The sequence below is a fragment of the Callorhinus ursinus genome, unplaced genomic scaffold, assembly GCF_003265705.2.
Source record: "Callorhinus ursinus isolate GAN/ISIS: 27379988/994484 unplaced genomic scaffold, GSC_fseal_2.0 scaffold18, whole genome shotgun sequence".
NCBI lineage: Eukaryota > Metazoa > Chordata > Mammalia > Carnivora > Otariidae > Callorhinus > Callorhinus ursinus.
This window is the reverse complement of record NW_027397080.1, coordinates 15,440,810-15,453,991: the sequence shown is the minus strand read 5'-3', so window position 1 is coordinate 15,453,991 and position 13,182 is coordinate 15,440,810. Positions and strand designations below refer to the sequence as shown.

At 52.0% G+C, this 13,182-nt stretch overlaps 1 protein-coding gene across 1 annotated transcript in view; it reads left to right on the top strand.

Moving 5' to 3' along the window:
• The first annotated feature begins 7,610 nt into the window (after window positions 1-7,610).
• OPRD1 (opioid receptor delta 1) overlaps window positions 7,611-13,182 on the top strand; it is a 38,964-nt gene continuing 33,392 nt past the window's right edge. Inside the window, exon 1 of the mRNA XM_025856040.2 lies at window positions 7,611-8,003. Coding sequence (XP_025711825.1) covers window positions 7,777-8,003 — 227 coding nt within the window. The 5' untranslated portion in view covers window positions 7,611-7,776. The remainder of the gene's footprint in view (window positions 8,004-13,182) is intronic.

Sequence of the window (13,182 nt, the reverse complement as noted above, 5' to 3'; positions counted from 1 at the left end):
ACACTGGCCAGATCCCAGGGATGGCTCCGTCTTGGTCTGGGAATCACTTTGCCTCACATTGAGAAAGGAAGATTACTGTAATAACAGTACTAGCCAGGGGCCCCTGGGGGGCTCAGTCGGTTAAGCAACTGCCTTCGGCTCAGGTCATGATCCTGGAGTCCCAGGATCGAGTCCCGCATCGGGCTCCCTGCTCAGCAGGAGTCTGCTTCTCCCTCTGACCCTCCCCCCCATGTACTCTCTCTATCTCATTCTCTCTCTCAAATAAATAAATAAAATATTAAAAAAAACCAGTACTAGCCAGGATGGGAGCTTATCAAATGTTTCCGTTGTGTCAGGAACTGCAGCAAGCTCTGTGTTTGCATTGCCCCATTTATCTTCTTCATAGTCCTATCAAATATGTGTTATTAGCAGTTCCTCTTAATAGATGAAGAAATGGAGGCTTGGCAAAGTTAGTAAACTTATCCAGAGTCAACTAACTAGCATGTGGCAGACCCAGTGTTCAAACGCAGAGTCCATACTCTTAATCACAGATTTCCACCTCCCAGTTTCAAAACAAATATGCATTCATGCCAGGAAACCATGTTCATTTATTTCAGTGTCACTCTTCTTGGGCTGTTACCCATGCATGGATGCATCCTTCAGGAAAGCTTTAAACTGCAAGTAATAAAAGGACACGACTAGGAGTAGCTTACACCAGAGGTCTTGACATAGGCAGTCCAGAGCTGGTGTACTTAGAACTCAACAACATCACCAAAGACCCAGGCTTGTTCCATCTTTCCACTGACAACCTCACCATACTGGCTTTTCATTGTCACGTTTACTGCATGATTGCAGGATGGCTGCTACAGCTCCAGGCATTATATCAGCATCCCAAGGTGGTTTGGGCAAACAGTTTTCTTGTGATGGGCCTTTGCTTTTTGTTCTGGGAAAAGAAAGCCTGTCAGCAGTTTTGTTTTTACATCTCATTGGTTACATATCCACCTGTAGGATGGAGGATGATGTAGGGAAGTATGTATTATGATGGCTCCTGCTTAACAAATCGTCCCCAAACCTAGTGGCTTGAAACCACAACCACTTATTGTCCATCAGCTGTCTGTGTATAGCTGAGTAGTTCTGTGATCTGAGTCAGCCTGGGCTGGTCTCAGCTGATCTTGGCTGGTCTTCCTTGTTGTGCCTGTGGTCCACTGTAGGGTCGGTTGTGGGTTGCCTGGTCTACGATCGTCTTACTCACATGCCTAGTGTTGGCTGGTTGTCAAATGGGGGTGATGGGGTGATGAGTCTCTTATCCAGCAAGCTAGCCCAAGCTTGTTTCCATGGCAGTGGTAGAGTTCCAAGAGATCGAATGGAAGGATGCAAGGCCTCTTGAGATCCTAGACTCTGAGCTGGCATGCTGTCATTTCCATCCCATCTTTTGGGCAAAGCAAGTCACAAAGCTGACCCAAGTACAGGGGTAGGAAATGGACTCCACTGCTTGATCGGAAGAGCCATACGGTCCCATGGCCAAGAATATAGACACAAAGAGGAATGAAGAAGTGATCATTTTGCAATCTAAAGACTGCCATAATTTACATAATTTGTTTAGGTCAGTTTACCCCCTAAGGCGGGGAAAGGAGCTCCCTTTCCCAAAATCAAGGGAACACCCCTACCCCTGATCAGAGTTCAGTTGCAGAGAATAAGGGGAAGACATGGTTGTTGGGCAGGTGGCCGGCAGTGTCCAGACAGGGGTCTAATCCCGGATGCAAGGAGGCGGCGGGAGATTTTGCAGCTTCAGTTTCTCCCTGTCACCTTCCTTCTTCCGAAGACAGTGATTTTCATCTGTCTTTTGTCGATGCCTGGTCTGGGCCTCATGATGTTTCCTCTAACAGGTATGTGCTTTTCCTCCTTAGCATTCAGTGCTACAAAAACAATTTTGAAAATAAATAAATAAAACAAACTCCACCCCCTGCCCCCCATCCTCCAAGGTTGTGGGAAAATCCAGCGTCAGAGAGGAGAGGGCCTGGTAGGGGGATAGTTTAAGCCTTCCTTCCCCTTCCTTGAGGTTTGCAGGATCCAGGAAACCTGAGGCAAAGACCTTTGGCCTTCTATCCATCCAGGTCACCTCTGAGATGCTTTTGTTTAAGACCTCAGGGTCCGCTTGAAAGCAGGAGCCTTTATCTCTCCTCCCTTGACTCTGAACTTGTTGCAGAAATTTTCCAGGCTCTTACTTACGACTCATCAAAGTCCTCACTCAGGAAACCTACAACCTCCTCTGTCCTCTCCTTAGGGAATCCAGTCCTCTCCTGCTGTGGCCACCCTCCCTCTTCCACTCCATTCCCTCTTCCTCTGGACAGACCCAAGCCTCCCCAGCAACGTCTGGGTGGGATAGTCTTCTAGAAACCCAGGACCTGACTGCGCTCCCAGGAGGGAGATGTGCCTCCAGGGAACAGACAATGTGTGATGGAAACTAATCTGGAGGAGCAGGGAAGGGAACGACATCTCAGCTGAGATGTGATGGGGGTGTAGGAGGTGGTTTGGTGACAAAGGGGCTGGGGAGCCTGCGGTAGAATGTTCCAGGCAGAGGAACCATCGTCACAGCAGTAGCTAACACATATTGAGCCCTGCCTACATGCTGGGTGCTGTAAAGCAGGTGCTTTTGTTGTGCCTGTTTTATGAAGCTTATGGAAGAAGTTAAATGACTCACACAAGGTCATACAACTAGTGCGTGGCTGAGCTGGGATTTCAACCAGTCTGACCCCAAACCACCCCCCTCTGCTTAACCACGTAGATGAACCTGGAGGTGGGAGAAGCAGGTTATTTGGAGAAACAAGAGCAGCTTATTTTGGCTGGAGGATGGCATGTGAAGGGGAAGGTGGTACAAGGGGCTGGTGAGAGAGAGAGGTGAAGGCATGGAGTGCCTATGACCACGGTACTGCCTGGATAAAGGGAGGCTGTTTCAGAAGCGATTTTGGCATGTCAGACTGGGAAGATGCTAGTAAGGATGAAGATCAATGGCAGGCTCCGTGCGTTATCTGGGAAGAACGGACAGGACTTGGTGATTGCTTAGAGGTGAGGTTCCGAGGGGAGGAGAGAGAGGAGTCAAGGATTCACAGATTTCTGGCTTGGGCAACTGGATGGAAAAGTGCCAACCCTGTTTCCTTCACTGATCTTCTGTGTATCCCTGGGCATCTCACCCAGGCTTTCTAGATGTCTGTCTTCCTAGCTAGAAACAGAAGATAATGAAACCTGACCTCCCCTTATAATTGGATGGTGTCAAGATAAAGATGAAGTCATCAATCTGGAAGTGCTTTGGAAAGTCAGAAGTGCTTTGCAAATGCAAGTGGTTATTATTTTATGTTTATGGTTAAGGTCATCGCCCTCCCGGGGCTTGCAGATGAAGCCAGACTGAAAGGCAGCCCAGGGGAGCTGCCCGCTCGCTCGCTCACTCACAGTATTTTCCATCAGGCAGATCTGTCTCTTTGGCAGGTGGGAGCCACATTCCCACATACTAAATTGTTAATAGCTTCCCCAGGGAGTTCCTTTCTGCTCTGACTCCTTCAATGATTTCTGTTTCTCCACTGCTGACGCCTGCTGATGCCCTAGATTGGCCTAGGATTTCCCATCCATTTTTGTTTTTTGTTTTTTTTCCCCCTGAAGTCAAGGATGGTGACAAGCCCCAAGGGGAGCCAAACCCTTGGGTGACCCAGGCATGGAGGACTGTGTCTACTCTGCTCCAAGAGCAGGGTCGGATTCAAGAATCTCCTGGGCTCCAATGGACTCATCACCCTCCACAGTGGAGAAACTCTGCTAAGCAGAGACAGGAGTGATGGGTTCTTGTGTTTTGGGGGGTGACTTTCTAGTTTTCGCTCTGAAAGGCAGTGTAGGGTGGTAGTCAGGGGACTGGCTTTTGGAGTCACACGGACTTGGCTTGGCATCCCAGCTCTGGCTTGGGCAGCTAACCTAGTCTTTGGCAAATGGAATACTAATGGTAGAACCTCACGCCTAGAGGGCCGTTGAAGATTAAATGAGATACTCCTCAAAGCACTTGGCCCAGTGCCTGGCACATAGCAAGCTCTCTATAAATGGTAGCCAATAGGATTATTCATGAGTTGTGACCATGGAAATGAGGCTACCGGTTAAAGATAGACCGGGATGCTCACATTCAAGTAAGAGTTGATCTCTTCAAACCACTTACTTAGGGAGGCCACTGGGGATACCCCTTTAGATGCCTTTCGGGTTTCCATGCTTTCTTTCAGTGTCCTCAGTGGGGGTAATTCATGTGCACCTGGCATGTGTCTCAGTCAGTTTGGGCTCTGCTCTGACAAAACACCCTAGACAGAGAGGCTTATAAACAACAGGGATTTATTTCTCACAGTTCGGGAGGCTGGAAGTCGGAGATCAGGGTGTCAGCATGGTTGGGTCCTGGTGAAAACCCTCTCCTGGGTTGCAGACTGCTGGCTTGTATTCTCCCATGAGAGAGCAGAGACGGCAAGCCAACTCTTAGCGTGGGCAGTCCGTAGCAGCGCGCATGTTTTTCTAGCAATTATTTTGCTCATGCACTTGGTCATTTACATATCTTTCCCAGCTTCATGATTGTCAGCTCCTTTAAGAGAGCGATGGTCTTACTCATCCCCACACAGGAGCTCATGCTCACAGAGCCTTTCTTGGTTGGCAGAGCCTCTGCTGTTTGGCCAGACCCTCACCCCAATCCTGCACCTCTGCTTTACAGATGAGAAAAGTGAGGCTCGGAGAGGTGAAGGGGACTCTTTTTTTTTAAGAGATTTATTTAGTTGAGAGAGAGAGGGAGCAGGAGCAGGGGAGGGGCAGATGGAGGGAGAGAGAGAGAGAGAGAAAATCCCAAGCAGACTCCCTGCCGAGCACAGAGCCCGACTTGGGGCTCAATCCCAGGACCCCGAGATCATGACCTGAACCAAAACCAGGAGTTGGACACTGAACCGACGGTGCCACCCAGGTGCCCCAAGGGGACTCTTTCTCCGTCTTTCGCCTCCACCATAGCTGCAGCTTTCCACCGTAGCATTTCTGCACCTGGGAGGAACGAAAAAAAAACCATTGTGGGATGCAGTTTTTAAAAATTCCCTTCAGCCCAGTTTGGCAGGAACACAGCACTGGGGTGGGGATAGGGATGGAGTTAGAAGAGGGAAGCAGTATGCCCTGATTGGGACCCGACTTGTGAGGGCCCCGAGTGCAATGCCAAGGAGTTGGGGAGACTTAGCCAAAAGCCCGGGGGGGGGGTGGAGCTGGCAACTAGTATTTCAGTTCCAAATAAGATGTGGTTGCAGAATTTATGCAAAGGGTGATAGTTGCTTAAAAGGATTCCTAGGCCCTTCCTCATCAAAATGGGAGCTCACCAAAGTTGGACTTGAACTTCCTATTCATTTACTCATCCAGCACCAGGGACTGTACTAAGATGGGGGTACGGAAATGCACGAGACCTGTTGTAAAGGTGATACGCAAAAATCTAATGATTACACAAATAAATATGTGGAAATTCTGTAAAGAAGAGGTACATGATGCCACGAGAAAAATTATCAGGGGCACTTACTCTAGTTGGGAGGGGCAGTCAGTGAAGGTTTCATGGAGGAAGTAATAGTTAAGCTGAAACTTGAAGGATGGATAGCATTTAGCCTGGAGAATTGGCTGAGACTTCCAAGTGAAGGAAATAGAGTGTGCAAAAGTCCTGAGGTAGGAAGAAATTTGGCTTGTTGGAGAGGTAGGGAGGGGGACACAACTCTAAAAAGTAGTCCTCCTCGTCCCAGTTTCTCCCCCTTAGCACCAGAGTAGCAGGCCCTTTGGGACAAGGAAGAGTTTCGGCAGCCCTTGTGACCACAGAGCAAACACTGTCTACCTGGGAGCTCCTGGCTGGCTCAGTGGAGCATGCGACTCTTGATCTTGGGGTCATGAGTTCAAGCCCCATGTTGGTGTAGAGTTTACTTAAAAAAAAGAACAAAGTAACCTTAAAAAATGGCCTATCTGATGAGTCCTTAGATGGTTGAAAAAGGGGAAAGCCTTGGGGTGGGAGTCTGCTGTAGCTGGTAGAGGGGCTTGGACAGCAGCTGGGAGAGGCAAAGAGAAAGAAGAGGAGGGTGAACTTGGGAATTCTGGCTTTGTTCTTTCTAGGAAAGGGTAAGAGCTTTGCACGTAGATGGATGACTCAAGCTGGAGAGTGATGTGAGTGAAGGTCCCTACTCAGCTACTCACAGGCCAAGAGCATCTCCCCAGAATCTAGAGCTTGGGAACCCCAATGTTGTCCTGTTCCATTCCCCCTTGGGACTTTTATTTATTTAACCAGTATTTCCTGAACACCCACTGTAACCCTGGCCCTCTGCTGGGTGTAGGGATAGATCAGGTCTGGTCTTCCCAAGGAGGAAACAAGCTCAGATAGAAATAATTATCATAAGGGGTAAAATAGTACCTAGCCTAGTGTTCTCATCTGTAAAATGGGCACACTAATAATAGAATGTATTCCAAAGTGTTGATGCATGAGTAAAGTGCTTATCACAGTGACTGGAACAGAGTAAAGGTTGGTAGAGAGAGGGCCTGGAACAGAGTAATGGTGGGTAGAGAGAATGTTCTGGGAAGGACAGGAGCCCCAAAAAGGAGGATGGCTCTGGGTCCTGGCTGGTCAGGTTAGGGCAAGGGTGTGGGAAGTGCCCCCCCTTTCCTGTGCTCCTTCAGCAGCCGAGTGATCCTTAAGACAGTCTTTGAGACCCTGCCTACTACATCATCCCATTCTCCTCACACTTGCTCCCTGCTTTCTCCTCTTCCTGACCTTTTAGTTCCTCTGACCACAGGGTCTTTGCTATGTAGGGTTCCTTTGTCTAGAATGCCCTTTACTTGTTGCTTCACTAAGTTAGTTCCTCCCCAAACTTCACATGCTGACCTCTGGGTTTTCCTGGCCCTGCCACAGGAATGCCTTGCCTTGCTTTCCTTCACTTTGTCTTCAGTAGTGTGATCCTAGGATTGATTGGCCACGGGGCTGTAAACCCCAGGAGGTGGGCTCTGCATCTGGGTTTGTTCACTAATGGATGGATTCCCCAATAGTACCCGGCTCTTATACTCGGCACCCAAAAACATCTCTTGAGCAAGTGAATAGGGTGCAGGAAAATCAGGGCTGATAATGTTATTTATGGAGCACCTAACTGTGTGCCTGGCACCGAGCTGAGTTCTTTACTCGGGTCATCTTCATCTCCACAACAACACTCAGAGTGAGGAGGTGTGAGGATCCCCATTTTACAGCCGAGGAAAATGAGGTTGAGAGAGCTTAAATGACTTGCTCAAGGTCACTCTGTTCCTTAGAGTAGGGGCAAAACGCGGAATTTACATCCAGTTCCTTCTGACTCCAAAGCGGCAAAGGGTGAGGAGGTGACCCTTAGCCGGGGTCGGGGTGCACCCGAGCCCGCGGAGCATCCCTAGGGAGGAGTGGGAAGCTTCCCCGGCCCAGTTCCAAGCTGGTGGTGCAGCGCCCGCCCCCGGTCGCGGGCGCAGACGGGCGGCCTCCTCTGGGCCACGTGGTGCGCGCGGCGGGCGCGTCCGAGGAGCCCGCAGCGGCTCTGGCTCACAGCGCTCGGGGCCGGAAGAGCGGGCGGCCGCTGGGGTTGGGGGGCACAGGCGGGGCTGGCGGCCAGGCGCGGAGGGCTGCGCGGGTCCGGCCGGGTGGCCGGGGCGCTGCAGCCCGTGGCGTCGGGGCCGCGGCCTCGGGCCCTCGCGCGTCGCTCGCACCGGGTCTCTGCGCTCAGGGCGCACGGCGGGGAGGGACGCGGCACCCGCCACCCGGCCGCCATGGAGCCGGCCCCCTCCGCCGACGCCGCGCTGCAGCCCCCGCTCCTCGCCAATGCTTCGGACGCCTTCCCCAGCGCCTTCCCCGGCGAAGGCGCCAATGCGTCGGGGCCGCCGGCCGCCCGCAGCGCCTCGTCCCTTGCCCTGGCTGTCGCCATCACCGCACTCTACTCAGCCGTGTGCGCCGTGGGGCTGCTGGGCAACGTGCTCGTCATGTTCGGCATCGTCCGGTGAGTCCGCTGCGGCCTGCCCCTCCCCCCCCCCGTGAGAGTGGGGACCTCGGACCAGGGACCCTGACCTCAGACCCCGGGCTCCCCGCGTCTCCGCACTTCCTGCAGGGGGAGCCTGGGGCCCAGCGAGGAGACCACTTTCATTGAGAGAAGGACGCTAGAGAGTGTGCCTGTGCGCGCCGTGTGCGCGCCGTGTGTGTGTGTGTGTGTGTGTGTGTGTGTGTGTGTGTGTGTGTGTGCGCCGTGTGCGTGTGTGTGTGTGTGTGTGTGACACTAAATGACATTTGATCGTTTGTTCGCATCCCCTTTCTTCTGCATGAGGCTATGTGGGATAGTTTGGCGACAGTTAGTGTGTCTGTTACAGTTTGTGAGTGGGTGGTTCTGTGTTCGTGACAGTACAAATGTATCGAGTGTTTGGACCTCTAAAACCTCCTGGGAGTGGGCTTCTGGGGAGCCGGCTCTCCGTGCGGGTGTGGGGACGTGAGAGTGCTTGGGTGTCTGCACCATGCTGTGGGGACATTTACCAAGTCCCATTTGATGACCATCTCTTGGGGTTCCTATGTTGGTGTGTGCTTGTCCCACACTGTCAGTGGGTGAGTCTCTCTGTATGAGATTGTGACTATATGACTGTGTTGTTTCTTGTCAAGTCCCTGACACCCGCGGGGGAGGAGAGCTCCCGGAGTGGCTTTGGACCCTGTGTTTGTGCACCTGTGTTCGCGTTTGCTGAAGGAGAGTCCATGGCTCCTGGGTACAGCAGGCAAGGGCTGTGGGCCAGCCAGTCAGTCATCTGCTTCCCTCCTCAGTGGCCATCTGGTCTCGAGCTCTGAAAGTGATTCAGCGAAGTCTCAGCCCCTCACAAATGCCCCGTCTCACTCTCTCCTCTTCTCGAACAGGCTTTTCTTTCTGCTAGAGGCAGCACTGGTTTGTTTGGGTGGGAGTGGAGTTTGTGCTTTCACCTCAGGAAGCGAAATTCTCTTCTCGGTATCTATGTAGAGTGCTGGGACTTTCTCAGAGAATCTAAAACATCATCAGCTTGCCTGGAAGCAGCCTCCTGACCCAGTTCTGCCAGCTCAGACATGGGCAAGAAGGACCGAAAGGAAACTCCTATCCATATAACGACAAAGATGCCCTTGTATTTAGTGATACTTGGAAAAGGGTCACCCAGGCTGGTTGACCGAGGGCACAGCCCTAAACCTCTCTGGGCTGTGGTGCCGCCCAGCAGGGCAGAGGGCAGATTGTGGACTCGGAAGTTGGACTCAGATACGAACTGTTGGTCTCCGCCCAGTCACTGATGCCCATCACAGTGGGCACCTCGCTCCTCCTGTCCCACCGTCTGCTGCATCTGCCTCAGTTTCCCTGTCTGAAGAATAGAGACCCAGTCTCCTCAGGTGGGAGTCGGAATTCCAGAGTCTGGGATCTCTGCAGGACAGAGTGTCGTGCATTGGAGCATTGGATGGGTGTGTGGGTGTTGGGGCTTTGGCATCTTTGCTCCCCTGGGAAGAGTGGAGGGCACAAGAATTTCCTGTGCTTTCAGTGACTCATTACCAGCTACAGTAGGAAAATTCCCCCAAGCACAGGCAGGATTGATCTTTGCTGTGCGTTTTGTCAGTCAGTGATTCTCCCCACTTTGTCTTTGAAGGTAGTTCAGGCTTCAGAGTGGGGCCAACCTGAGTATGAATCCCAGCCCTGCCATGAACTGGCTCTGTGACTTGGGTACATAACTTACTCTTTGAGCCTCAGTTTCTTCATCTATAGAATGGGGTAATAATAGAACCTTCTTCAACAGGGTTTTGTGAAGTGTCAGTGAAAAAACATATAAAATGCAGCTGGCCTGGTGCCTGGACCCAGTAAATGGAAGCTGTCTGTGTGATGAAGAGGAAGAATTTTCCAGATCCCTTAGAATCTAGTGCCTTTTAAAGAAGGGAGGGTGAACGGGGGCGCTTGGGTGGCTCAGTCGTTAATCATCGCCTTCGGCTCAGGTCATGATCCCAAGATCCTGTTATCGAGCCCCACATCGGGCTCCCTGCTCGGCAGGAAGCCTGCTTCTCCCCCTCCCACTCCGCCTGCTTGTGTTCCCTCTCTCGCTGTGTCTCTCTCTGTCAAATAAATAAATAAAATCTTAAAAAATAAATAAAAAAAAAATAAAGAAGGGAGGGTGAAAGAGGCACTTGTCCTAAGTGGGCCTGAGGACAGCTAAGATTCAGAGTGCCTGAAATCCACAGAGTTTCTGTGCACATACCCTCTCTGGGGGGCTCTAGGTGCTGAAGAGTGGGGAGAGACATGTCAGTGTGTTCAGTCCCATTCCCAGCCTCTTCTCCAGGGACTCTGGCTGTTGGGCTGATGAACACAGCTCCCCCACTCCCAGTGAGCCAGGGGAAGGCCCCTCACTTCTGAGGGTCCACTCGAGGAATGCTCTGGGCTCAGCTTGCTGGAACTGCTCCCAACCAACTTTCCCCAAATCCCATTATCAAACGCATCTTGCAAGCAACATCCCCATGTTGCTAAGACGTTTCCCCGGGCCAATCATGTATGTGATAACTGTCTCTCTGGGTCTGAATAATTTAATCCTCACCTACAAGCCTGTGGGATGGGCATTAGAATCCTCAATATGATCACTTCCATTTTGCAGATATGGGATCCGTGGTTCAGAGAGAGGCAGGGTGACTTGTTCTCCACAGGTCCCACAGCTAGCTCCACACCTGGAGCTAAAACCCTGGTCTTGTGACTTCAAGTCTAGAACTTTTTCCAGAGCTGCCTGGGGTAGGGAATAGTCAAAGAATTACGTGGGAGGAGGGGGCAGAATTCTGTCCCTCCTCATGTCCTAGGTCATCTGAGAACAATGGAGACAAAAGGATTGTGAACCTACACATTATTTGGCCCAAGTATTTTAGGCTCCTGTCCTGGGGGAAGGGGTAGTGATGGGGCTGGCATTGAATTCTTCCCCACTGACAGCGAGGCTAAGGATAGGGAAGCTGCCTGGTGCTCTGCTTCTGCTGGCAAAGTCCCAAGAGCAGTGGAAAGAGGGGAGCCCAGGGTGGAGAGAAGCCCCTGATCTACCTGGTTTCCTGGCACCCCATGCAGGGCTTGGCACAACCCCATGCAGGGCTTGGTGGGTCAGTTGATTGGTTGAATGAATGAATGGTTGATTCGAATGAATTCTGCCTGTCAGTCCTCAGCTCGGACAGTTGGGGGCAGGAGCAGGTTTCCAAGGGAAGATCCAGAGAAACCCTTGGGCTGTGAAAGCGGGGTGGTATGTAGTGGCAGAGGTGGGGCTCTGAAGCCAGACATATCTAGGTTTAAATCCTGAGTTCAAAGCCACCTTGTTGCCATGTGTTTGGGGGTAGCGACTTTACCTCTCTGAAGCTCATTTCTTCCCCTGTAAAGTGGGAATAGCAACAATGTGTCCAGGGCTGTGGCCAGGATTAACAGTGTTGTAGCTGAGCCATTTACCCGCTTTGAGAAAAGGGATGGGCTTTCTATGAAGGAATGAAAAGAATTAACTCATTCAAGAAAATTCTATGGATACACTGGGCTAGATGCTGAGATACAATGGTGAGGAAAAAAATACACTGTCTCTGCCCTCCTGGTGGGAGAACTGACAAACATCAGCTAGTCAACTAACAAACTTGTGTTTGTGCTGAGGGCGATGGAAGAGTAGGTGGGGGCTTTGGGAGCCCACAATGTGTGTGTGGGGTCTCACCTAGTCAGGGAGTTCAGAGAAGACCTCTGAGAAGCTGAAGGATGAGGAGTGGGTAGCTAACTAAGAGGCTGAGGGAAGAGCCTGACCTGGATGAGGGGCTGAGAAAAAAGAACCTCAGAATCCCACATCATGAAGCACCCTCCATTCCTGCCTCCCTTACACTCTGGCCCTCTCCCTACTTCACGGACCCACTTGAGAAGCCCACTCATCCTTTTGGATGCCCAAGAGGGGCCTCTGGGAATTGTGCTTTTTAGTTCCCGAGGCTTCTGTGAAGTGTGAGCAGGATTTGGGGGACATCTGGTCCCCAGGCAGAGCATCACCCCTTAGTCCCACAGTGTGAGTTCAGCCAGTGTGGTGACCCTGTGGGTCCTCAGAGCAGAAGCCCGACAGCCCCTCTTTCTGGGTGGGCCGTGCCCTGAGCAGGGGTTGGCATCTCAGAGTTCCCATTGGTGGCCCACTGGGTAGGGCAGAGTATGAAGGGCTTAGCAGACCCCCATCTCTGACAGGTGACTCTGCATATCTTCCCTCTGCATGGCCTAGGGCTTCCTCGTTTGCCTGCCCCAGAATCCAGGCAGGACAATGGAGTCGATGCTTTTCCACACGGCCTCCTGTCTGTTGCCTAGCCTGCCCTGTCTCCCTGCCTGCACCTCTCCCCGGTCCTGGTTTCAGCAGGCTCGTACCCTGCTGTGTCTCTGACCAACCCTCCCTCCCCCATCCTGTCCCCTGCATGTAACCAGCCTCAGGCTGCCTCTTCATGACCGTTTCAGGCCCCCGCTTCTCTGCCCCTTGGTCTCTCCCTTGGCCCCTGTCTCTTCTGACTTCTCCTCAGATCAAGTGTGGTTCTGCTACCTCCTAAGATCTTTAGTGAGTTGGACTGCCACCCTGCACCTCAGTTTCATTTATAAAGTATGGATCATAGTACGTGACTCAGACACATCTTTGTCCTAAAGATGATAGGCCGACATTGGTAAAGCAGCATGTTTTCCCTCCCATCCCGAGTGCCTGCCGCACAGAGCCGGGAAGGGAGGTTGGGCCGGGGCGCCTGGACTGGGGCGGGGTCATGACAGATGAATGACGAGTTCTGGCTGTCCCCTTTCTCTACTACCGAGGTGCCAGGGGTTGCTGGGACAGGTGCTCAGGGGTCAACTTTGCAGGATTGGGAGCTTTGAGTCCCCACCTTGTTTTTTTGGAGGCCCAGAATGAGCCCCTTGCCTTCTTGTCTCCCTCCCCTCTCTTACCTGGGTTGGAGTCCGTGGACCCAGGGCCCCCAGGCCAGGTGAGAGCCCAGTGAGGTCTTAATCTCAGCTGGACCATGTCCTAGTGGTGTGGCTTTGGGAAAACAGCTTGCCCTCCCTGAGCCTCATTTCTACAGCTGTGAAATTGGGGTGATCTGGGTAGATTTGGGAGAGGATTAGATGAGTTTATGTGTGTAGAGGCTGTAGCCCGGCACCAAGCACACAGTAGGCCCTTAGTGTGTGC